This window comes from Alexandromys fortis, unplaced genomic scaffold (assembly GCF_014885135.2).
Source record: "Alexandromys fortis isolate MF-2015 unplaced genomic scaffold, M_Fortis_MF-2015_v1.1 scaffold_3, whole genome shotgun sequence".
NCBI classification, from domain to species: Eukaryota; Metazoa; Chordata; class Mammalia; order Rodentia; family Cricetidae; genus Alexandromys; species Alexandromys fortis.
Genome location: NW_026067909.1, coordinates 19,244,127 through 19,267,178, shown reverse-complemented (window position 1 = coordinate 19,267,178; position 23,052 = coordinate 19,244,127). Strand labels below are relative to the sequence as shown.

The following is a 23,052-nucleotide window of genomic DNA, read 5'->3' as shown; positions in this document are numbered from 1 at the left end:
CCAGAAAGACAAATGTAATATGTACTCACTCATAAGTGGCTTCTAGACATAAAGAAAAAACCAACCTACAGTTCACAACTCCAGACAACCTAGACAACAAAGAGGACCCTAAGAGAGACGTACGGGGATCTACATAGGAAGGAAAAAAAGACAAGATCTCCTGAGTAAATTGGGAGCATGGGTGTCTCGGGAGATGGTAGAAGGGAGTGGGAGGAAGAGAGGGGATCAGAGAAAAATGTTTAGCTCAATAAAAACAATCAAAAGAAGAAAAAAATTACGCACAAGGAAGGATGACAATGATCCCCTAGAGATACTTAATTCCTAATTCTGAACACCCAACTGTTATCTTCAGGGGCAATAAAAGACTGCAGAAAAAAAGAACATACACTGGGGCTCCCTTCTGATATGCACATACATGCCATGCTTGTACATACAGACATACATTTACACACGCACACACACACACACACACACACACACACACACGGCGCCTCTCTCCAGGGCTTTCCCTACCACAGTAGATGGCCTTTAGCATGCACTGGTGCTTGGCTGCATGCTTCATTTGTGCTGCAACCTACAGGCAGTTGTCATTATTGTCCCCATTTCCCAGAAAGTCTATTAGGACACACATACCCTGCACTAAGTTTCAAATGCATTTAATGGCAGACCAGAGCCCGTGCCACCCCGCTTCAGAATCTGAGCTCAGGCTGTGACCTCTTCTCCAGGGGTGCCTGAAGTAACACTGCTCTCGCTCTCTCTGCCTTTGCCCTGCGTGTGCCCCACCAAGGGCCATCTAAATCTTCTCATGTTTCATCCATGAAGTGCCCATGGGCATCTCTGTTGGCAATCTGGGAACTGCTTGATGGAGGCAAGGCTGACTGCATTCACTCCTCCGCCCTTGGAACCCCTGATCTCTGGGCTGAATCATGACCTTGGAGGGTGAGAATCCATTGTGCCTCAGTTTGTCCCGAAGCCCTTCTAGACCATGGCCACTTCTTGATCCGGGGGTTTCTCTGTTGGGGTATAACGTACTCACAATCCCTGGTGCTGGTGGGCCAATGTAACATGTGTTAATCCTAGGCAGGACAGTCCCTTTCTCTCTGTGTTCCTTTTCTTCATAGGTCACTTGTTGCAGAGGAGAAGCTCACACACTAGTGACAGCTGAAGGCAGGGAATTGACAGGCTGGCCGTTAACCCTTGCTGTTAAATTTCATGTTAAATAAACATGAAATTATTTAAAGTTCCTATTTGGGACATGGCATTGGTTATCGGAAAGTAGCAGTGATGGCAGAGTTTGCACCCCAGTAGTTGGCAGACACTGCTCAGAGCTCCTCCCCTACCCCTGGAGACCCAACTGTCACAATGTTTACAAGGCCAGAAACCAGCCTGAGGCATGCAGGCTGTTACGGGGTCCCCGTGGAGTTGGCTGGGAGCGGCATTCAGACCACAGCTTGCAGATAAGCACCAACGTTGCCCCCTTCCTTTCATCAAACGCTGCACCCACACTTTCTGCCGGAAGTCACATACTTGATTCAGATGGAGAAGAGAGGACATGAAAAGGCAAGGTGCCTTATCAAAGCCAACAGGCCTGGAGCTGTGACCTTAACCACTGCTGTGGTTTTTGGCCATATACCAAGAGCCCCGAGCTCATCGGGAGTCTGGAAATTGTAAGAGGTAATGTGTGTAAAGAGCTTAACACAGATTTGGTTGGAGCAGAACATAGTAAACATTAATTTACCAAGAGGCATAGGAGTGTGATCTGGGTCCACCCACGTGGAATCTTAACTGGGTTAATTTTTTTTTTTGTTTTTGATTTTGAGACCTCCGGCTGGCCGAGCTGCTCTGCTTGTCTAAACCTCTTGTTCCCCAGCAAAGAGAGGATAATAATAGCTACCTGGAAGAGCCGGGAGGAGGATGGAGATAAAGGATGTAAAGTGTCTGGGGAGAAGTGGGTACTCTATAAATGGGAGCAATTGTCCAGAGTTAGCTTTTATTTTCTGTCAGTTAAGACATGGTCTTGCGCAGGCAGCTGGGGCCAGAGCCATGAGAACAGAAAGAAGTCTGTGCCGTACCTGGCGCTCCTCTTCTGGACAGGTCAGCCCCTCACTGGGCCATGGTTTGAGAAGGGCTTCAGAGACTTGGGACGCTGTTGCTAGGTGCTGGTTGCTAAGCAACACTCTGTTTCCTCTAGCTTGGCCATCTCCACCTCAGGAGGGCCGGCTTCTCTTGAGCAGCTCCTGCCTCCAGTGGCCTCTGCTGACCTCAGAGCCAACTGCAGAGGGCAGGTGAGGGTGGGGCCTACTGTCTAGGGTCCCAGGAGAGCACAGGGAACTTCCAGAGGGAGGGGATTGGAGAAGGAACTGAGTAAGAGATGGGGGTGCCTCACAGGAGAGAAATTCTCAGGTAGGCAGTCTTCTGTTCATGGACTCCTTAAAACGCACATTGGGGGTGGGTTAGACCAGAGGACTGGGATTCAAATACCCCAGGTCTGAACCCCAGACCTGAATCCCAGGTCTGAAGCCCGGCTCCTGCCTCTTCTTAAGAGGTTTGGCACCCAAGTTTCTTGGCTCTAAAATGGGGCTTTTGAAAGCTGGTATGCGATAAGCCAGTGTGAGCGGAAGATGGGTTGTTTCTTCCCTTGTCTTGGGGTCAGCATCCTTCTGGGGTTGGAGCCTTGGATCAGGACTCCTGAGGGCCTCATGGTTTCTTCTCAGGCTCGCGGGGCCCTGCCCCACAGCACCATGATGGGAAAACTCCCTCTCGGGGTTGTCTCTCCTTATGTGAAAATGAGTTCGGGGGGCTGCTCTGACCCTCTGAAGTTTTATGCTACCAGCTACTGCACAGCCTATGGTGAGGACCCCCTCTGTGGGAGCTACCTTCTGGACCCCGGGTGGGAAGAGAGGCCAGGAGCAGCGCAGTTTCTAGGCCAATCCTACCAGTGACCTGCCACACTGAGCTGGCCTGTTATTCCCTGAACCCCAAAACTCGTGCTGTCAAGCTGGCCTTGTCTAGCCGCCCCCTCCCTCATCCTGTCACCACAGTGAGTCTGCCACATGGTTCTTGTGTCCCCACGCCATTGAATTTGTTTCCTGTTCTCACTGTCCTCTGAAGGGTCAGGCCTACTCAGCTCCCATCACTTGGGATGTTGGGTATCCCCCCAGCTTGGTGGGCCCTAGGGGGTGCCGACTCGGCCTGGAAGCCACTCCTCCCCTTCTGATGACCTTTGGTCCTGTCTTGGTCTTGCCCCCTCGCAGGTCGGGAGGAGTTCAAGCCCCGAATGGGGAGCCATGTAGGCACAGGCTACAAATCCAACTATCGGCCTCTGGTCTCCTACCAACCCCATCTGGATACCCTGGACAATCCAGCCATAGGGTACAGTTTCCATTACCCCTTTCCTCCCACCTCCGTCCTGCTGAATCTTAGCTGTCAGAGATGTCATTTGCCCCAGGCTCCAAGGCAAGGCCTCGGTGGCTCTGGGCTCACTGACCAGTTGAAATGCTTGGGAGAGGGATGGGAGAGATGGAAGCTTCTGGGAATGAGTCATGCAGCCCTCAGCCCCAGAACAAAGGCAGATGGCCCCAGAGGTCCAAGCTCTTGCTTCCTCCTACCCCTCAGGGAACAGATTCGTGACACTTCCAAGTCTGTGACCAGTCAGAGCTACTGTCCCCTAGAAGTGCCTGATGGCAAACACCCCATGCCCTGGAACCTGTACCAGACCACCTCTGGCTATGGGCGAGAGAAGCTCAATACTGGACCACTTTCCAAGGAGGTCAGTGCGGGGCCTGTGCAGGGAAGGAGTGAACCCCAGGATGTGTGCAGGAAGGAGGGGAGGGAGGTTCTTTCTAGCAAACAGGAGCAGCACCTCCAACCATTGCATAAAGCCGAGATGACGAAGTCTAGGGTGAGGGACCACCCCCCAGGGTGATCTTATCTTCACATGCTATCCCCCCTGCCCCTCCACACCCTCACGTCCACTCCAGCCTCACAGAGACCAGTGTCCTATCCATATGTTCAAACCCATTGCCACCGCTCTTACTGCCTCTCCCTCGCTGTCACCACCCCCACCTGCTTTGCTTCTGTCGTCGTGATTAGCATCATTCAAGTCACCACCGTGGTCATGAGGACAGGTACTCATTCGTCCAACCAATCTGTTCTGAACACATTTTAAGTTTGGAGGGAGTGTGCTTAGGCTGTAGCTCCGTGGGTTTGGTGCTTGCCTAACACTCATGAGGCTCTGGGTTCCATCCCCTGGCACTTCAAAAACCAGGCCTAGTGCTGTTTACCTGGAATTCCAGCACTGGAGAGACGGAGGCATATCCTTAGCTGCATATCAAATTTGAGACCAGCCTGGACCACACGAGACCGAATCTCAATGCCAATAATGATGATAAGACTCAGAGATTAAGAGTGTGCACTGCTCTTCTAAAGGATGCTGAGTTCAGTCCCCAGCACCCATATCAGGAGACTCATAACTGTCCGGAACTCCAGTCCCGGGGTATCTGATGCCCTCATCTGGCCTCTGTGGTCTACATGCAACATACACAAGCACAGACACAGAAAATACTAACAAATCTTGTAAGCCGACACACCAGAAGAGGGCGCCAGATCTCATTACAGATGGTTGTGAGCCACCGTGTGGTTGCTGGGAATTGAACTCAGGACCTCTCCAGCCCCACTAATAAATCTTTTAAGATTAAAATAAAATTTAAAAAACCAGAAGGGGGGCTGGAGAGATGGCTCAGTGGTTAAGAGCATTGCCTGCTCTTCCAAAGGTCCTGAGTTCAATTCCCAGCAACCACATGGTGGCTCACAACCATCTATAATGAGGTCTGGTGCCCTCTTCTGGCCTGCAGACATACAGAATATTGTATACATAATAAATAAATATTAAAAAAACACTTGATTAAAAAAAAAAAAAACCAGAAGGGGTAAGAGCAGAGGAAAATGCATCATGGGAGGAGAGATGAAGTACACACCCAAGACTGGGAAACAGGTTCCCATGGAAACACTGGTCAGGATTCAAGAGACGCAAGCATTCCTCTAGGCAAAGCTATCAAAGGGATGTGTGTTCTGAGCAGTATATCAATGCAAAGGCCACAAGGCAGGAGTCTCTGGTTGAGGGGCCCAGCAAGGAGTTGTGTGCCTATAGCAGCCTGAGGACCCAGAGTCCCCATGAGAGTCACTCGGAGCAAGCTATTGCAAACTCTGATCCAGGAGAGCCCACTGCCTTCATGGTAATTGAACCACACAGACCGCCATGAAGGCGCTCTGTAGAAATGGAGGTTAGAAAGTGATGGACATTCCCACACCCGCAGGATAACCACTTGTGTTCCCTCCTCCAGGTTAAGAAGGTCCATTTCGATACCCAGGATCATGGACCTCAGACCATCACAGGACTGGAGCCCAAGGAGGTTCCCCTGCTCCACCAGCAGCAGGGCAAGGGCTCTGTGGAGTGGGAGAACTCGCACTATGTGAGTGGGACGGAATGGGAAGGAGTGGGGGGGCCCCCTGCAGAGGCTGGCCCTGTGATTACTCTCACGGAGCTATGGCACGTGGGCTCCGGTCCTGAGGAACATTGCAAAGAGCAAGGCATTTTCAATTTGATAGTTACCGAACTGTATCAAAGTGGCCACCATACCCTGCCCTGTCCCATGTGCCCCAGCTTATATGTATTTTCTTCCATCAGCTTTTCCCACTTTGCCATGACCCCCTTGCTTCTGTCTGAGTTCCTCGGGGTCATTTCCAGGAACTCAGCATGGTGTGTGACTTGGAGTTTTCATGGAGGCATTCGGGACACTGCCATGCCTCCTCCTCAGGCATATCAGACAGATATCATATCAGAGTGTTGTGCTAGCCTCCTCCTCCCAGGCCCACTGGGAGTTCACACACCCAACGAGCTACCACCACCACCATGGAATGTCTGCCCTCCATCCTGGCCACTGTGTGTGTCCCTATTGCCCCACCTTGTATGTTCCAGGGTCCACGCTTCATGGCTTCCGAGTACAATTCCAAGTATATCAAGGAAGCTCCAAACCATTCAGGTAGGCCTTCTCAACTTGGCCTTCCTTCTCCAACCCCTAGGGAAGACTCCAGGGGGATTAGAAGCCACCAGGGGAGAAAGAAGGACAGACATATTGGTGGCTTGAGGGAGCCATGTCCTGATTTCAGAGCTCTGGCCTGCTGCTGTAGCAGAGTCTGTAGGGCCTGCCCACAGCTACTCCTGGCCTGTCAGTGCCCATTCCCTTCTCTTTTCCTGGCCTGGACCCTGGAGCCTGTCCCTTTCCTGCTGGGACACTGAGGCGGCCCCACAAAGCTCAGACAACTCTGACTATTGCAGATCTCTTGCTCAAGAAGACGATCGGTTCCAAAGAAGAGACTGGCTTCACTGAAGAGTCAACCAAGAATCCCACTGTCTTCCAGCCGCCCTCACAGGCATATCCTGGGGACCCCGTAAGTGTAGTCTCAGAAGCATTGAAATTCCCAATTCTGGGGGGGGGGCGTGGTTACGTTTTAAACTCCTGACACAAAGGCCTCCAGTCACGTATGTAGTGGAAGACATGGACCATGGTTCAGAATCCCACTTTATAGATGAGAATACTGAGGTCCAAATAGGTTCAAGAGGTGAGGCCAAGGTCACTTCCCTGCTGGCTCCCATTCAGGACCTTGGGGTTGGTCATTCCACAGAAACTCTACCTGTTCCTCAGTTGTCTGTACAGAACCCTTCTGCATTCTTGACACAGTGGGGGCTGGAGTCAGAGTGTGGGAGCCAGGAAGGACAAGGAAGGTTAAGCTGATCTCCCAGTGTGCACCCCTCCCCAGGTCCCCCACCCAGGACGGAGCATCACCAAGTCGGACTTCCTCCCTATAAGTCACCCTCAGGTAAGCTCTGTGCTCCTGGGGGTCCAGGGCCGCCCGTGAGGAGGACAATTGCACCCGGCTTGGAATTGCGAAGGGATGGTACCCACAGATGCTTTGCTCCCTCTTTCAGGGAAGCGAGTTTCTCCCTGTGCTGTCCAGAGGCTCTGATCGGGACACAGGATACAGCCGAGTGAATGAGAGGATCTTGAACTCCAGAGTGAGTGACAGGGGCCCAGCAGGGAAGAATGGGGACAGGCAGAATATCTGGAGAGGTGGGTGAAGGGTGTCGAATGGAGTGTAAAGTGGGGGCCTGGGCGGAGTGGCGTGTTTGGAAACACGGAATGATTTGGCAGGGGTGGAAGCGCCCTGCCCGTCCTTCCTCCACCGTATGAACTCAGCCAGCCACCCAGCCTCCCATCTTGTCTGTGGCTCTGCTCCCTACAGATGCCTGCTCCAAGCCCACAGCCTGCCAGCATGAGCCACAGGTCCTACCAGCGGCCCCAGCGGATGCAACAGACAAACGTTGCCCTGCTCGGCAGGGAGTCTGTGGGGAACAAGGTAACAGTGCCACACCCATCCCTGCCCCTAACTATGCTCCTGAGTCCTGACCATCCCCCTGTCTCCATCTCTTGCAGGAGCCCACAGGGTTCACTATTAACAACCCCAGCTACGTCCGGAGCTCCTATGAATCGGACAGAGACCAACGGTACCTGACTACCTACAACCAAGGGTGAGGCTCCCTTCCGGGCTGAGAGCTGAGATCCGTTTGACAGACTATAGATGAGGCAGAGCAAGTCACGAGGTCACGACCTCTGGAAGGAGAACCAAGACCTACACTAAAGACTCCCCCACACAGACCATCAGCTGAACATCGCGTGCCAGCCCTTCACGGGAAGAGTGGTCTTTAGGGGGCACGTGGAAGTTGAAAGCAAAGGGAAGCAGGCAGCGATGGGCTGTTATGAGGCCAGCTGTCCTGTGGCAGAAACTCTGGACAGCAGCGTAAGGCACACAGCTCGCTGCTGTCCCCACCCAAGGAGAGCCAGGACAGTCACACCCCAGGCCCATTAGTTACTAGTTAGAAAGCTGTCCCCAGGGTGACATTAAGCTTCATGGGAGCTCCTTACTCAGGAGACACAGGTTCTAGCAACTCAAGGGGAGCTCTCACAGACAGAACAAGATACTAGGGCTAGACTGGTGGGCTAGGGAAGAGTAGGTGAATGCAGGGGTCTCAGCAGCCGAAACATCAGTCTCTAAGGCATTGCCTCCATCCCATGCTGGTCAACTCAGTGCTTCCTTAGCAGGTGAGCTAGGAGCTGGGACTTAGGCCTGCAGGAGGCTTCCAGGGGAAGGCAATCCAAAAGCCATGGGTGCAGGGGCCTTCAGAGGCCAGGGTCAGGTGGCGAGGGCATCTAGGAGCAACAAAGAGGAAATAGTATATTTTTAAAAAGATTTATTTTTTTAGGGGGCTGGAGAGATGGCTCAGCGGTTAAGAGCACTGCCTGCTCTTCCAAAGGTCCTGAGTTCAATTCCCAGCAACCACATGGTGGTTCACAACCATCTGTAATGAGGTCTGGTGCCCTCTTCTGTCCTGCAGGCAGACACACAGACAGAACATTGTATACATAATAAATAAATAAATATTAAAAAAAAGATTTATTTTTTTTAATATTATACAGTATTCTACCTGCATGCATGCCTGCACACCAGAAGAGGGCACCAGACCTCATTGTCGATGGTTGTGAGCCACCACGTAGTTGCCGGGAATTGAACTCAGGACCTCTGAAAGAACAGGCAGTGCTCTTAACCTCGGAACCATCTTTCCAGTCCTCCTTTGTTTTTGTGAGACAGTCTTGCTATGTGGCCTTGACTAGCCTGGAACTCTCACTGTAGACAAGGCTGGCCTAGATCTTGTGGCAAGAACTCCTGTTTTTGCCTCCCAAGTGCTGGAATTACATCTTTATTAGCTCACTCCAACAGGAAGTGCTTTTGGGGAATAGAATCCTAGAGCTGGAAAAGCCAGACCTCCTCCCCGCACTCCTCTCACACACAATTGCCCTCCATACCTGAGCATTCCAGGTTTCTCTGGCTTGTCAGGTTTCCCTTTTCCTGCTCCTGTTCTGGGGTACTTCCTGTTTTCGGAGTCCTGACTGAGGGCAGATACTGGCCTAGGCCCTGGTTGGGATGATTACATCGGTGATGTGGTTAGTGGAGAGGAGGAACAGGAAGCTGGGACAGGGGATTGCTTTAAGAAGGTGGCATTGGAGTCTAGATTGCAAAGTTCTCTGGTTGAGGACCAGCCAGCAATAGAGGTCTGAGCTGGAAGAGCCTTTGGTGCCTTCTGAGCTAAATTACCCTTGGGCTTCAGCTTGGGAGTTCAGTAACTTCTCTCCTTCCCATAAGGGTGATGGGGGAAAGGGGAGCACTTTGGGTGTTGGGAGACAAAGATCTGTCCCTCTTTAGATGACCACTCAGCTTTTGAGGCCCCAGTAGGCCCTCCTCAGGCTATAGCCTTTCTGCAAGTCCCTACACCTGCCCCTGTTACCTGTCAGGAATTCTTGTCAGGTGTTAGGCACTCTGTTTCTTGCTGGGGATCCCAAAGCCCCGAGGGATTGTAATCACTGATTTCCAAATGGACCTATCAGCAGCATCCTGGCATTCGTCTTTAGAAGCCAAGGGTGGGGGCCAAGCCTTCCTCATTTTGTGTCTCACAACCTGGCCTAGGGTTTAGTTCTCTTGGCCGAAGGAGGGGAGTCAGAGTCTTAGGGAGATGGTGGGCAGGTTCCTCTCTGGCTTCTGGCAGGGCCACAGGTGGGAAGGCCACAGATCCCGTCCTTTGCTCTCCACATCCGTCTCAACTCTGGAATGAGGCAGAGGAGCTCGGCTCCAGGAATGGGGACAGGCTTTCTGAGTGAGAATGTCCTTGGTGGACAAAGGCTCAGGCACGACAGGCAGAGGAGAGACATGGACAGAGGCGAGGGGACTGAAGAGGTCCAAGGCTCAAGATCTGTTGGCAATGAAGGGTGGGACGGGCCTCAGAAAGAAGTGAGCGGTGATCAAGGACCTACGCACTACCTTAGGTACTTCGAGAACATCCCCAAGGGACTGGACCGAGAAGGCTGGACTCGAGGTGGCATCCAGCCCCAGAAAGCAGGAGGCTATGCCCTCAACGAATCTATTACCCGCATGGACACCACTCCAAACCCCACAGAGACCCTGCGGCAGCTGCACCCTCATGTGGGAAGGTAGCATGCCCCCCAGCTCTGCCCCCGTGCCCTATCTCCTATCTGTTGTGCCTGTGAGGCCGTTTCCTCTGGCTGGTCTTGATTCTAGACTCTGATTCCTGGCCTCCTACCTGCCCGGATTCTTTCCTCTGCATGTCTCTCTTCCTCCATGGTGTCGGGGGGCTGTGGAAGATGGATTTAAAGATGAATGAACTGTGGGCCTGCCCCTCCTGTCCCGCTGCTCAGTTCTTCAAAGCCTCCACTTGGACAGTAAGGGCTGGTCCAGGTGGCAGGCAGAGATTGTCTGTGGTTTGGTTGCCCTTGTCTGGGCCTTGCGGGCTCTTGGGATCTCAGGGAAGGAGGCAGAGGTCACAAGCCTGGTCACCCATCCTTCTAGCAGCTTCCTTTCTTCCTACAGAACCTTGACTTCGGTTGACCCCTTCTATCGAGACACGCCTCATAGCAACCGCTACACGGCTACCAGCTGAGTCTTGAGGGGTAAGAGGACAGGATGCCCTCCTGCCCACTCCCCAGGGGAAGGCCTCACTGGCCAGCTTCTTTCCCAAGCCCTGGGCTGAGTTAGGCTTTGAGGGATGGGAGTCAGGATGGCCTTTGTTTCTTCTGGAGAGTGTTCACAATCACCCTAGGGCCCCCCTCAGACCTTGTCTTTGTTCCTTCTGCCCAGGTTTGTCGTGATGGGACAAGCTGCTTTCCCTATGCTCCCCCAACCCCCCCCCCCCAAGTTACTTTCCTAAGGAAATAAAGAACACTGAATCAGTACAGTATTGCAGTTATTGTGGGACAGGGTGGTGCTGGGCAAAGGTATTGAGCTGGGGTGTGTCTGGGTAGAGGGTTCAGGGCCAGATTTGGAGCCAGGGGACTGGTTGGAGCATCTGAGTCACAGTGGCTCCACAAACAAGATGCATCAGTGTTTCCTGCCCTGTTGAGATAAGCTCCTCAGCTAGTGCTGTCTAGGATAGTGACCAGTCAGGTCAGGGTGGAGGTGGGCTCCAGGGGAGGGGCAGAGGGCAGGTGGAATGAGGGACCAGTTACTGAATTACCTCTCTAAAACAGGACAGATTAAAGCAGGACTTTGGGGGTCCCACTGAGGGCCTCAGAAGGGAGAAATATATAGGGGTAGGCCAGGAAAATGCCAGAGATGGAAAGGTCTTTGTGATGGATGGGCAGCTAGATGCAAGCACAGATCGAGAGCTGATGGCAAAGGCTGGCTCTCCCTCCAGCCAGGCAGCCAGAGGAAAGCGCTGTCTTTTATGAGGACAAGAACAAGTTGTTTGTTAGAGGGACGCCCCACTGAGCACAGTCCCCAATGAGCAAATGTGTGGGAAGATGGGGCACCTGGGCCCCAGAGCTCCTCGCCTGCAAGGCAGAATCTAGCAGGCTCTCAGCACCCGCTGTCACTCAGCCAGATGTTTGCTCAGTGCACAACTGTGCAACTGTATGATGTGACTCTATCAGCAACAACTGCTTACCTCGGGAGCCTAGGTCCTAAAGAGGTGTGGAAGTTCTATGGGTCCTGGAGGGCAGTCACATGGTAGCAGTACAGAACTTGGGGGTGTCCTCCCAAAGCCCGGGCTGGCAGGAGGAGGGCACGGCCACTCAGAGCCCATCAGCCATTCACTACCCCTGTATGCTTTTGTGTTTCTCAGCGGGTATTTATGTTGCAGTTTTGCGGGCTCTGGAGCCCAGCTGTACCCAGTGCAGTCCTGTGTAGCAGGTCTGGGGGCTGTCCATAGCCTGGCAGGGGCTCCATGTGGGTTGTGGGAGGCTCCAGCTGGTCCCAGGGTTGGAGGAGGGGAGTCAGGGACACACAGTCTCTGGGCTCTAAACACAGCCAGAATCAGGGACCAGTAACAGGCTCACAGGCTGTGCGTGGGGACTTGCTGGTCCATGGCCTACAACATTAGGGGTGAGTCACCAACCCAAGATAGTCCTGGGTCTCAACAATGTCTTGTCATAACTTCATAGTGAGGTGAGGGCATCTACCATTCATCTAGCCCCTCCCTGCTCAGACACACACACACACACACACACACACACACACACACACACACACACACAGAGTCAGCACAAAAGCACACACAAGCAGTTAAAAAGGACACAGAGCCCTGAAGACATCCATATACACAGGCACATCTATGCCAACAAAATGCAACAGTTACACACTTGGGCACAGTGGCACGTATGTGAGGATCACTAGTGAGGTGGAAACAGGAGGATCAGGAATTTAAGACCATCCTCAGATACGCGAGCCAGCTGGACCACATGAGACCTTGCTTCAGGAAAACATTTTTAAAAAGGCAATAACAAATAATGTGGACACGTGGACAACAACCTGGAAACACAAGAGGAACATGTACACAATATATGGATGTCCACATGAGCATCTACGATGCTTATATGTGCAGATACATGCACATTTAGACACAGTGAAAACCAAAGACACGGGTATGCAGACATATGAGAATAGACATGTAAGGGGTGGGGGAGATGGCTTAGTAGACTGTTGCATAGGCATGAAGACTTGAGTTTGGATCCCCAACACCCATGGACAAAAGCAGCCATGGTGGCATGTGTCTTCGGTCCCAGTGTTGGGAAGGCAGACAGGAGATCCCTGGAGCTTCTGGAGACAGCCTGACTGAAACCATGAGCATTGGGTTTGGTGAGAGACTCTATCTTAAAAAAACAAGTTGGGGCCAGGTGGTGGTAGCACGTGCCTTTAATCCCAGCATCCAGGAGGCAGACGCAGGTGAATATCTGTGAGTTTGAGGTCAGCCTGGTCTACAGAGCAAGTTCCAAGCCAGCTAGGGCTATTAAACAGAGAAACCCTGTCTCGAAAAACCTAAAAACAAAACAAAACACAACTCCTCACATATTAAGGTAGACATTCAAGGTAAAACTCTACCCCTCCCCCAAGCATGAATGTACATGCATGTATGCACACATGCACACACACATACACAAAACTCTACCCCTCCCCCAAGCATGAATGTACATGCATGTATGCACACAGGCACACACACATACATAAAACTCTACCCCTCCCCAGGCATGAATGTACATGCATGTATGCACATATATACACACAAATAATGTGCATATACAACTTATATAGCAAACACTGACGCACATGTACACCCACACACATTCACTCCCCCAACCCTACTTTCTGACTCTCTTTCCCCATGAGTGTCACTTTACGGCTCATGTTCCCTGCTTGTTCTATTATTCCTCTACCTGGCCCAACAGGGGACCTGGTGTCGGTGTCAGAGACAGTGGAGTCTGATAGCTCTCCTTGTTCTGGGCCTGCATGCCCAGTTTCCAGGATGCATGAGGTGAGGCACCCAGTGATGATTCTTGAGTGGGGGCTGTGGATTCTGCCTCTGTGTGACCCTGAGTTTCTGTTTCTACGTACAGCGGGGACTGCAGCCGGTAGACGGTCCAGGGGTTCTTGTTCAGGAACTCTGTGAAGACAAGGTCTAGGTACTGGGAGCAGGAAGGATGTTAGGAAGGGTCAAGACTGAACCATGGTGGTGGTTGTAGGGTCCCCCCTGGGAGGCCTGAGTTGTCTCAGGTCACGTAGTCATCAGGGATGTGAGTAAGACCCACTGGTAAGGAGTGGAGTTGGAACCCTTCAGTGGCAGCTATAGCCTGGGAGGGTGACTCCACCCCAAGTCAAGCTTGCTCCCTTAGAGACCTTTGCAATGGGTCTATGGAAGCTGAGGTCTAAGAGGGCAGTGAGTGATGGGCAGAGCCTGGGCCATGGCTAGGGCCTTAGAAATGGGCACTCTGGAGAAGGCGGGCTGCTCAGATCTGAGGACCTTGCTCATGGTCCTCCATATTCATCTCCCGGTGGGTTAAGACTCAACAGGAGCCACAAATAGTATCTGTCTTGTTCACAGCTCACACACCAGAGCCCAGCACAATGCTGTCTAGAATATTTGGAAGAACGTGGTGAATATAGGTGGATGGATGGATGGATGGATGGATGGGTGGATGGATGGATGGATGGATGGGTCGGTGGGTGGAATTACACTGTCCGCCTATGGAAGTACCAGATGTGGGTTTCTGGGTGTCACCTGCCCTGACTACCGTGGGATGTTTGCTAGCAGGCCTCTACTGTGCCACCTGCCTAGCCACGTTGGCTGTGACCCTCAGGACGCCTTCCATCCTCTCTGACTGATCCTAGCCTCCCAGTTGATCCTGTTGGGGTAAGGGGACCATATATTCCAACCCAGAGGGTGAGCAGGCAGGAAGGCTGTCCCTCAGCAGGGCTGGGTCCCAGCTGTTCCTAGGGTCACACACTGTCAGACCTTTGTGACAGCTGACTACCGTAGATCTTCCATAATGCTTCCTTCCCCACACCATAGATCTCTTAGAGAAGGTTCTAGGGGTGCCATGCTCATGATTAACCTTTATTAAGCTCCCACGGCTTGCCAGGTGCTGAGAATATTCTGTGGGCCTCCCCGCTCTGAAGTTAGAGCACAGAGCGTCTCCCTGTGGGGGCACGTTGAGGACACATGTAGGCAGCGCGGTGACGGCATTGGGGTGGGGGTGCGGTGTAGGGCAAAGAGGGAGTGAAGCTGGGTCAGGCCATACCTCTGACGCACAGGGACATGTGTGAGGCTGTTGCCCGTCACAGCAGCATGGCAGCTGATGTTGACAGGTACCATCTGGCCTGGAGCACGTGATGGCACAGAACCAGCAGCTCACGGGCTTGACAGCTGGCCAGCTGGGAAAACAGGGCTCCGAGGAGAGTGGAGGGGGGAGGTGTTATTCAAAGGCATCTGCCTGTGGGAACTGGAGGCTCTGGGCGGGTTGGGGGCTGAGGATGGCGGGCATGACACATACAGGCAGATGGAGTACATGAAACTTCTCCGATTTCCTCTCTGACCATCTGGAGAGCCACCCATTCCCCAGGAATTGTTCCCCAAACAACCACACAGGCAGAAGGGAGGAATTGGAACCAGGGGCCGCCCACTCGGGGTTTCTCTTGAAGGGTCAGGGCCTCTGAGTACTTCTGGCTTCCTCCACGTGCTGCTCCAAACAGTTCTGCCAAGAAAGGAGTTTGAGGAATACATGTCCTCTCCCAGCTCCAGAGACCTTTGGAATAATGAGGTCAGCCTGAGCCGAAGAGAAACAGCCACCTGCCCAAAGTCTTGTGACTTCGTGAGCAAATACTGTCTCTGGCCCTTCTGATCAGGTCACTTATTTGGCAGCATGGGAGGGGTAGGAGCCTCGAAGCTTCTCATTTGAAGCCAGTGACAGTAAGGGCTTCTTTTATTTCTGTGCTAAGTGGAGAGGATGTGAAGATATGTGTTAGAATGTGTAAGTGTTTGTGTGTGTTTGGGTGAAGTTCGAGGTAAACAGGCAAGTCAGAGAGGCAACCACCCACATGACCTAAGCTCGAATGATGCTGAGCTGTTTTCAGCGCAGATGCTATGACCGCCAGTGTCCAGTGACCCGGTGTGAACCTAGGCAAACAGTCTTAGAACTGTCACCTTCTCCCGCCTGGGCCCTGGCACCCTAGGCGGAAGGCTCATACTGACAACCCAGGGCAAACTTACCCCTGGGCCCATAGAAACAGCATCGGGTGGTACAGGAGCTCCTCGGTTCACGGTAGAAGGTAGGTGTAGAGTGAGGGATGGGCGGAGGTGGCTCATGTGACTCCCAAAGTGATCTCAGCCTGGCTCTCAAAGTTCCTTGAAAGACACAGAAGCCAGTTTGATGACCTTATTTTATATGTTAAAATTATGCTCTATTCATTTATTTTGTGGGGGGTGGGGTGGGGCTGAGTGCGAATGTGCCACAGCTGTCCTAGGTCAGAGGTCAGCCTGAAGGAGTTGATTCTCTTTCCACCATTTGAATCCAGCTCAGGTCATCAGGCTTGGTGGCAGGTAAAATGACCCTCTGAACTCCCCTGCTGACTTGATGCCCTATTTTATTATTTTATTTTATTTATTATTTTTGGGGTCAGAGTCCCACTGCCTATCTCGGGATACTGTCAGTCCCATAACAATTTTTTTAAAACATAATATCTTATTCTTAATTTTTTTTATGTGCATTGGTGTTTTTCCTGTATGCATGCTTGAGTGAGGGTGGTCGATTCCTGGAACTGGAGTTTACACACAGCTGTGAGCCGCCATGTAGGTGCTGGGAATTGAACCCAGGTCCTCTGGAAGAGCAGCCAGTGGTCCTAACCACTGAGCCATCCCTCCAGCCCCTATGATGTCCTTTGGCCTATGACAACTTTGGGACTGCAGATAGCCATGACACTCGAAATGCAGGGCACTAGGAGTGTACAAACCCTCTCCTCCCGACCACACAGCAAAGAAACAAATATTTTTAGAGGTTTTGAACTCTCACATAATCCTCAAGTGGACACGAGGGCAAGACTTAGAGGCACACAGTCATCCTCTCTGCTCCCGAGCATCCCTGTTGCTCTGGTTATAGCCCAGGCTACTCCCCTCCATTAGGCAGGATCCTGCTTGGCTGTTCTCTCTGCTTTAAAATCCGTGCGGTACTTATTGGGGGAGACTCTGGGGACAATGTAAGTCACATACCTGTGCCCAGCTTTCGAGATATGCTGGGTGTTCTAGAGAGCTGTCTATTGTTGTGATAAAACTCCATGACCAAAATCAACCTGGGGAGGACAGGGTTAATTTCTTCTTACAGCTTGTAGTCCATCACCCAGTGAAGTGGGGGGGGGGGGAAGGGACCTCGAGGCAGGAATTGAAGCAGGGGCTCCTTGCTGACTTGTTCCTCATGGTTTGCTGAACCTGCTTTCTTATGACATGCAGAACTGTTCGCCCAGGGGTTGTACCACTCACAGTAAGCTGGGAGCCTACATCTCACTATGTAACTGAGGCGTAACTCAGTTGAGAAAGTGCTTATGTATTACACCTAAGCCCTGGTTTTGATCCCCGACACGATTTAAAGGTGGTGGTGGCAGCACACGCCTGTAATCCTAGCACTTGGAAGCACAAAAGGATCAGCAGTTCAGGGCTACCTCACATATTGCGTTCAAGTCAAGCCTGAGCTGTAGTACATGAAACACTGTCTCATGGAAGAGAAGAAGGGGAGATAGATGATGGATGGATGGTGGATGGATGGATGGTGGATGGATGAATAGATAGATAGAGGTGTTTGTGTATGTGTGTGTGTTTGTCTGTTTGTCAGGGGCATATGGAGGTCAGAGAGCAATATTGTAGAGTCATTTCTCGCCACCTTTGTAATTCTGGGATCAACCTCAGGTGGTCAGGCAAACAAGGCAACCCTTTTTTTTTTAATCCACTGAGCCGTATCCTTGGCCTGCTTTGGGCTTTCATGCATATCAGTTAGCCTCCAACTTGTTATGTCACAGAAGCTGGCCTTACCTCCTGATCCTTCTGCCATCACCTCTCAACCGATGGGATGGCAGGTGAGTGTCACCACATACGACTGTTTCCTTGGTGTCATTCATCATGACCCATCCTCCTTCAACTGCCCAGAACCACCCCTGCAGCTGGCTTATGACCTCTACTGCTCAGTCCCTTTGAGCCTGCCACCCTGTGCCTTGGCGCATCTGTACCCATCTCAGGGCTTCAGAAACGTCGGCTTTGACACTGGTGGGAAAGAATCAGAGGACAGCTAGCTCACCTCTGCCTCTGCTCCAAGGCTTCTCTGATAGGTGGGTCACATTCTCAGGCTTCAGAACTGGCTCCCCGTGTGCTGGTGACCCCCATCCAGATGGGGCTTCTTTCTTACCCTCTTGGGCATCTTGGCATCTTGGAGGTCAGGGCCCTTTTCCTCCCTCTCACCTGCAGGTCCAGCCTGGAGGTTGTTTTGGGTGGACCCTTGGCTTCTGTGATGATGCATGCTGTCCCTCTCCAGGGCTTATGGGCATCAGCTGTCTGCTCTCAAATTCAAAGGCAGGCTTTCCGACCTACAAAAATTCTTTTTCTCATCCAAACCCTGGCTGTTGTAAGACTCTGTAGTCTCAGCTCTGGATTTCAAAGCCTCTTTTGCAACTCTGAGCTGAGGATTTGCCTCTTTGTTCTGGGTCCCTTGGAGAGTAGCAGACTTGGAAGCAAACTCAGCTTATGAATGGAGAGGAACGAAGGGAAGGGAGTGTCTTCTGAGGAACCGATGGTCCTGAGTTAGAGTTAATGCCTCCCTTGACCAACCACCCAGTCCTGAGCTTCATGTAGATCCCCCAGGGCAGAGTGGTTCTGCTCCTTGTGGACTGGAGGGGGAGGGAGGAGGAGACCACACTTTAGAAAGTGCCAAAAACCAGGTTGGAAGATGGTTCAACAGGTAAGAGCACTTACTGACCAAGCATGAGGTTGTGAGTTCAAACTAGAATCGGGTGGGGGTGGGGTTGTCCATCCTGAATTATCTATCCCTAGGTATCTCAGTGGTTAAAGCACTTGCCTCACAAGTGTGGGGACCAGAGTTTGACTCCTCAGAATTGGATAAATGCTGGGTGCCCCCCCCCCGTGCCCTCCTCCCCAATTCCAGCCTCAGAAAGCAGAAACAGAATCCCCAGAAGCAGCTCTGGGCTTCTTTGAGAGCCCTTGCCTCATTGAATAAAGAGGAAGAGTAAATAAAGATGACTCCCAGCATCAGCCGTGGTCCTCTGCATGCATATACACCCCATGAACAAATACTACCCACGTGTGTGCCTTTATACCACATATCACACTCAGGGGGTAAGGGAGTGAAAGAGAGGAAGAGGGAGGGAAGGAGGGAGGAAGGGAGAGAGAGAGAGAGAGAGAGAGAGAGAGAGAGAGAGAGAGAGAGAGAGAAGAGAGTAGGGAGTACCCAGGATCTACATAAAATGGATATGGATCTATGCCTCTGGGACCCCAGAGCTGGAGTAAGGTGAGGGATGGAGACAGAGGATCTGAGGTTTGCTGACCACCAGCCTAGCTCCAGGCACAGTGACAGACCCTGTTTCAAGGGAACAAGGAAGAAAGTATTAAAATAGGACAATCAATTTCTCCTCTGGCCTTTGCACATAGATGTGTGCACCTGACACACACACCTGCATGGAAATGTCTTTACTTAGGGACAGGTTTGTGTGTGTGTGTGTGTGTGTGTGCGCGCGCGCGCGTGTGTGTGTGTGTGTGCTTGTTCACCTGTTCATGTGTATGTAGATACAAGAACACATGTGTGCACGTGTGGTTTTGGAATCCAAAGGACAACTTGAGTACTGTCCCTCAGAGGCCATCTACCTTGTTTTCTGTGACAGGGTCTCTCACTTGCTTGGAACTTGCCAATTAGATCTGGCTGACCCATGAGCCCCAGGAACCCATCTTCATCAGCCTCTCCAGTGCTGCGGTTTCAAGCACACGACACCCACCACACAGCTTTTCACAGGTGTTCTGGGGATAAGATTCAGGTCTCCATGGTTTGGGGATGAGTACCTCACCAACGAATGACCTCCTGATTCTGCGACAAGGCAAGTGCCTTCCTGTCCTACACTCGGCTCCAGCTCCTCCAGGTGTAAGGATCAAGGTTCGGAGAGGACGAGGAGCTCAAGTGGACAGGTGATCCCATGAGAACAGAAAACAGGGAGGCACCCGACTCTCCTAGAGCTCACACCCTTAACAACCTTCAGTCCAACACCCCATGACAGGGTCACCTGATCAGGAAGCCATTTTGTAGCATGGTGACCCACTAGGACCCACCGTGATAGCCTGGATCCACCATGACCATCATCACGGTCTTTGACCTCTGTTGCTGCAGCTCTGTTGTCTCTGGGGGTGGAAGGTGTAGGCCGATGGTCATGTGCTAGGGTTCCAAGGAATGTGATCCGAATGCCATGTCTGGGTTCATGTTTCGCTGGGCTGGAGGAGAGGCACTGCAGAGACTGATCCGGCCCTGTGAACTCCATTCCACGATGCATTTCAGGGCTCCGGGATAGCAGTAGGCTAGAGACTGCCTGTAATTTGCTATCAGGAAACCCTGAACCTGGGTCCTCTGGCCTTGGGAACCTCTTTGTTCTTTTGAGTCTGCTTTGGGGCTGCAAGACTCTTAGTTGCAGGATGCCTCCGTACCTCAGTTAAGCAAAAGCAGAATCCTCATGCTGTGATGGGGGGTGGGGGTTCTGTTTCTCGGCCACTCTTTGTCCTCTCCAGCTACAGCGACATCTTCATGTGGGGCACACTGGATATCTTGTTTTCAGGCAGAGAACAAGCATTTGGGCACACTGGGAGGTTTCTCTGATGTCTCCCGGCCAACTGAGTCACTGATCCAAGGTGTGAAAATTTTGACTTCATGCAGAGATGGATCTGCACCTCGGCTTTGACTCTTCCCAGCTGTGTGACCTTACTCAGGCTGCTTACCCTCTCTGAATCTGTTTCCTCACCTGTAGAGTGGGAGGTGGGGGGGGGATACAGTACCTGCCTGGTGGATCGGCAGTGAAGGATAAATTAGACAGCCCGTAGGTGCTCAGTACCTGACAACGCTCATTATCGTGTGGGAGAGAACCAGGATGAGAGGGGGATGCCGTGCAGGCGTCTTCCTGCAGCTGATGTTCAAATGTATGGTCTCTGCTGCAAGTTTCTCAGTGACCTCGTATTCAAAGTCAGCACCAAAGGCAGATGCTGCCTCCGCCCCTTCCCCCTCTGCCTCACCTGCGGCCACACCCTGGTAACTCCTGGGCTGCTCTGCCCATCCCAGACCTACTTCCACTCCCTGAGCTCCTTCAGGAAGGCGCCTCTGCACACATTTTCCTGCCTTACTCTCGCCTTCTCTTTTCCTTGCTCAATGCTCCTCTCTTATTGTATTGTAGCCTCCCTTGGTCACTGGGGTGTCCACTCACCTCTTTCCTTCCTCCTCCTCCTCCTCCTCCTCCTCCTCCTCCTCCTCCTCCTCCTCCTCCTCCTCCTCCTCCTCCTCCGTCCTTGCTTTGTTCCTCCACAACCCGACCACCACTCCTTTTCCGTTGACTCTCTCCACTGGCAGAATACAGAGGTACAGACTGCAACCTTGGTGTGTAGATTCATAGCAATCCCCAGTGCCCAGGCCTAGAAGCCGGTATTGGATGTTTTTTGAATGAATACTGTAAAGACCATGGGGAATTAAGTTCTGGCTGGTGAAGGTAAGGGAACAGCCCTGTGGCATAAAGAAGCCACCACTTTCCTTTTCCCAAGATGAGAGGATTAGACTTGATCTGTAGGAGACTAAGAACCCATGAGACTGACTATATCAGGGGGGGAGTCCCTTCTGCAGGGCTTTTGGAAGCCAGGGTCTCTAGCTTCCTGCAGATATTAAGAACATCACCCACGCCCACGAGACAATGAGCCCTCTCCTTGCCCTGACATTTCCTGATTGGTTCTAATAAGCTGGAGTCTTTGCTTTCTAAGAACCTCCAGCAATGTGACTTTCTGTGTCAAGTCTTTGCCAGCAGGCAGTAGCCCTGGCTCAGGGCAGGGAGGGTGCGGCACGCAGGAGGACCCTAGGCAGGGTTAGCAGGGGAGAGGTGCCTGCAGGGACACAGAAGGGGAGACAAAAAGCCTCCTTCTGTGTGGTCTGTCAGGTTTTCGTTCTTTTCTTTAAAAGAAAGCAGATTTAGAACAAGCATAAGAAAATGTGAACAAGTGTGAATGCCGGAGACTGGGTACAGAGACGTTTATCTCTAAGAGCACTGAGCTGCTTTTGTATTTAAAAAAAAAAAAAACTCCATATAGATTTGAGGGGTGGGATAGGATTATTATAGCTGGTGGCTGGCAATAGAGAGTCCATTTTAAACTGGGGACTTCTCCTTCAGGTATTTTTGAAGTGTGTGTGAACAGAGGGCATAACTGGGCCTGGGCTGGAACCTAGAGCTCTCAGATCCCTGGCTCCTCCTTGCAGGTCTCACTTTCCTCCACTCCTGGGAAGTGGGGAAAGGCTGAGGGGCCCCATGCTGTGGTGAAGCTAATTCATTAGTGACACCTCAACAGGGACCAGGCTCCTGCGGTGCCAGCGTGACTCATTGAGATGATTGCTTCACTGCCAATCTGCGTGGGCCCTGAGCACAGCAACACATTTTACCTTTACCCACTGAGAAGGACCTGGTGGGAGGGAAAGGTACAGGATCTACCCAGAGCAAGAAAAAGACCCAGAGGAAGCAGAAGGCTGGCCTCCGTGCTCCTAACTCCAGCAGCAATGCCTGGCTGGTACAGGAGCAGAGGCACTCACAGGGCTTCTGGGATGCCCACAGAGCCCAGGAGGGCTGCCTGGTGCTGCAGTGCCAGCCTGAGCATGTGGTGAGGGTGGGCTGACTAGGTTCCCTCCTCCACATCGAATGTCCCTTGATAAAGATGCTGAAGGGATGTAGGGGGTTGGGAGGTAGTCATGCCTGGCTCCCTGGTATGTGAGTACCCACCTTCTCTGAGAAATCCCCTCATGTAAGGAGAAGGGAGAGTATTGGGTTGGAATTTAACACACTCTAGGAACTTGAAGTTGAACCCTGCCTAGCTGGGGCTGGATCCCGTACCTTGGCTGAGGTCCCCACATAATTTTATTAGTTTTCCCAAGGGTAGAGGGTACATGGCTGTTTCCTAGTAACAGCCTGCCTCTGTCAGTGTCTCCCATTATCTGCTCACCCCAAGAAACGCCTTGCTTGAAGACCACTGTTTTTGCTCTGCCCTTCTGTTCCTTTAGCTCACAAATATCTATTAAGGATCAGAGAAGGAGAACCCAGGAGTGAAAAAAGGATTTTCTGGGTGGTTTTATCTCTAGGAAATTTAAGAGCAAGCCAAGTTTGACCCCAGTTGATAGATGTCATGATCAAAGTTGCCTCTGGGGTGTGGAAGAGGTGTGTGGGAACTTTTGGGTAATAGAAACAGGACATAAGGAGTGGGGATGTAGCTCAATTAGTAGGGCATCTTGCCCAGTATGCTCAAGGCTCTGGGTTTGATCCCCAGTACCACGTAATCAGAACTTAGTGGTGCACACCTGTAATCCCAGCGTTAGGGAGGTGGGA

At 52.0% G+C, this 23,052-nt stretch overlaps 1 protein-coding gene across 1 annotated transcript; it reads left to right on the top strand.

Annotated features, from left to right (window-relative positions):
- The first annotated feature begins 2,197 nt into the window (after positions 1–2,197).
- Saxo4 (stabilizer of axonemal microtubules 4) lies at positions 2,198–10,859 on the top strand. The gene is made up of 14 exons (XM_050137518.1): positions 2,198–2,285; positions 2,715–2,850; positions 3,255–3,372; positions 3,616–3,769; positions 5,343–5,471; positions 5,978–6,041; positions 6,338–6,450; positions 6,820–6,879; positions 6,989–7,075; positions 7,303–7,416; positions 7,494–7,588; positions 9,936–10,100; positions 10,498–10,577; positions 10,765–10,859. The coding sequence occupies exons 2-13, from the start codon at positions 2,742–2,744 to the stop codon at positions 10,565–10,567; spliced, it is 1,278 nt and encodes a 425-aa protein (XP_049993475.1). The 5' UTR covers positions 2,198–2,285; positions 2,715–2,741; the 3' UTR covers positions 10,568–10,577; positions 10,765–10,859.
- Positions 10,860–23,052: the final 12,193 nt, after the last annotated feature.

Bases quoted from the DNA above. Each gene is read 5' to 3' on its own strand.
- Saxo4 (XM_050137518.1), top strand. From the start codon at position 2,742: ATGATGGGAAAACTCCCTCTCGGGGTTGTCTCTCCTTATGTGAAAATG. The intron at 2,851-3,254 runs GTGAGGACCCCC...GCCCCCTCGCAG, and splicing joins CAGCTACTGCACAGCCTATG to GTCGGGAGGAGTTCAAGCCC. The intron at 5,472-5,977 runs GTGAGTGGGACG...TGTATGTTCCAG, and splicing joins AGTGGGAGAACTCGCACTAT to GGTCCACGCTTCATGGCTTC.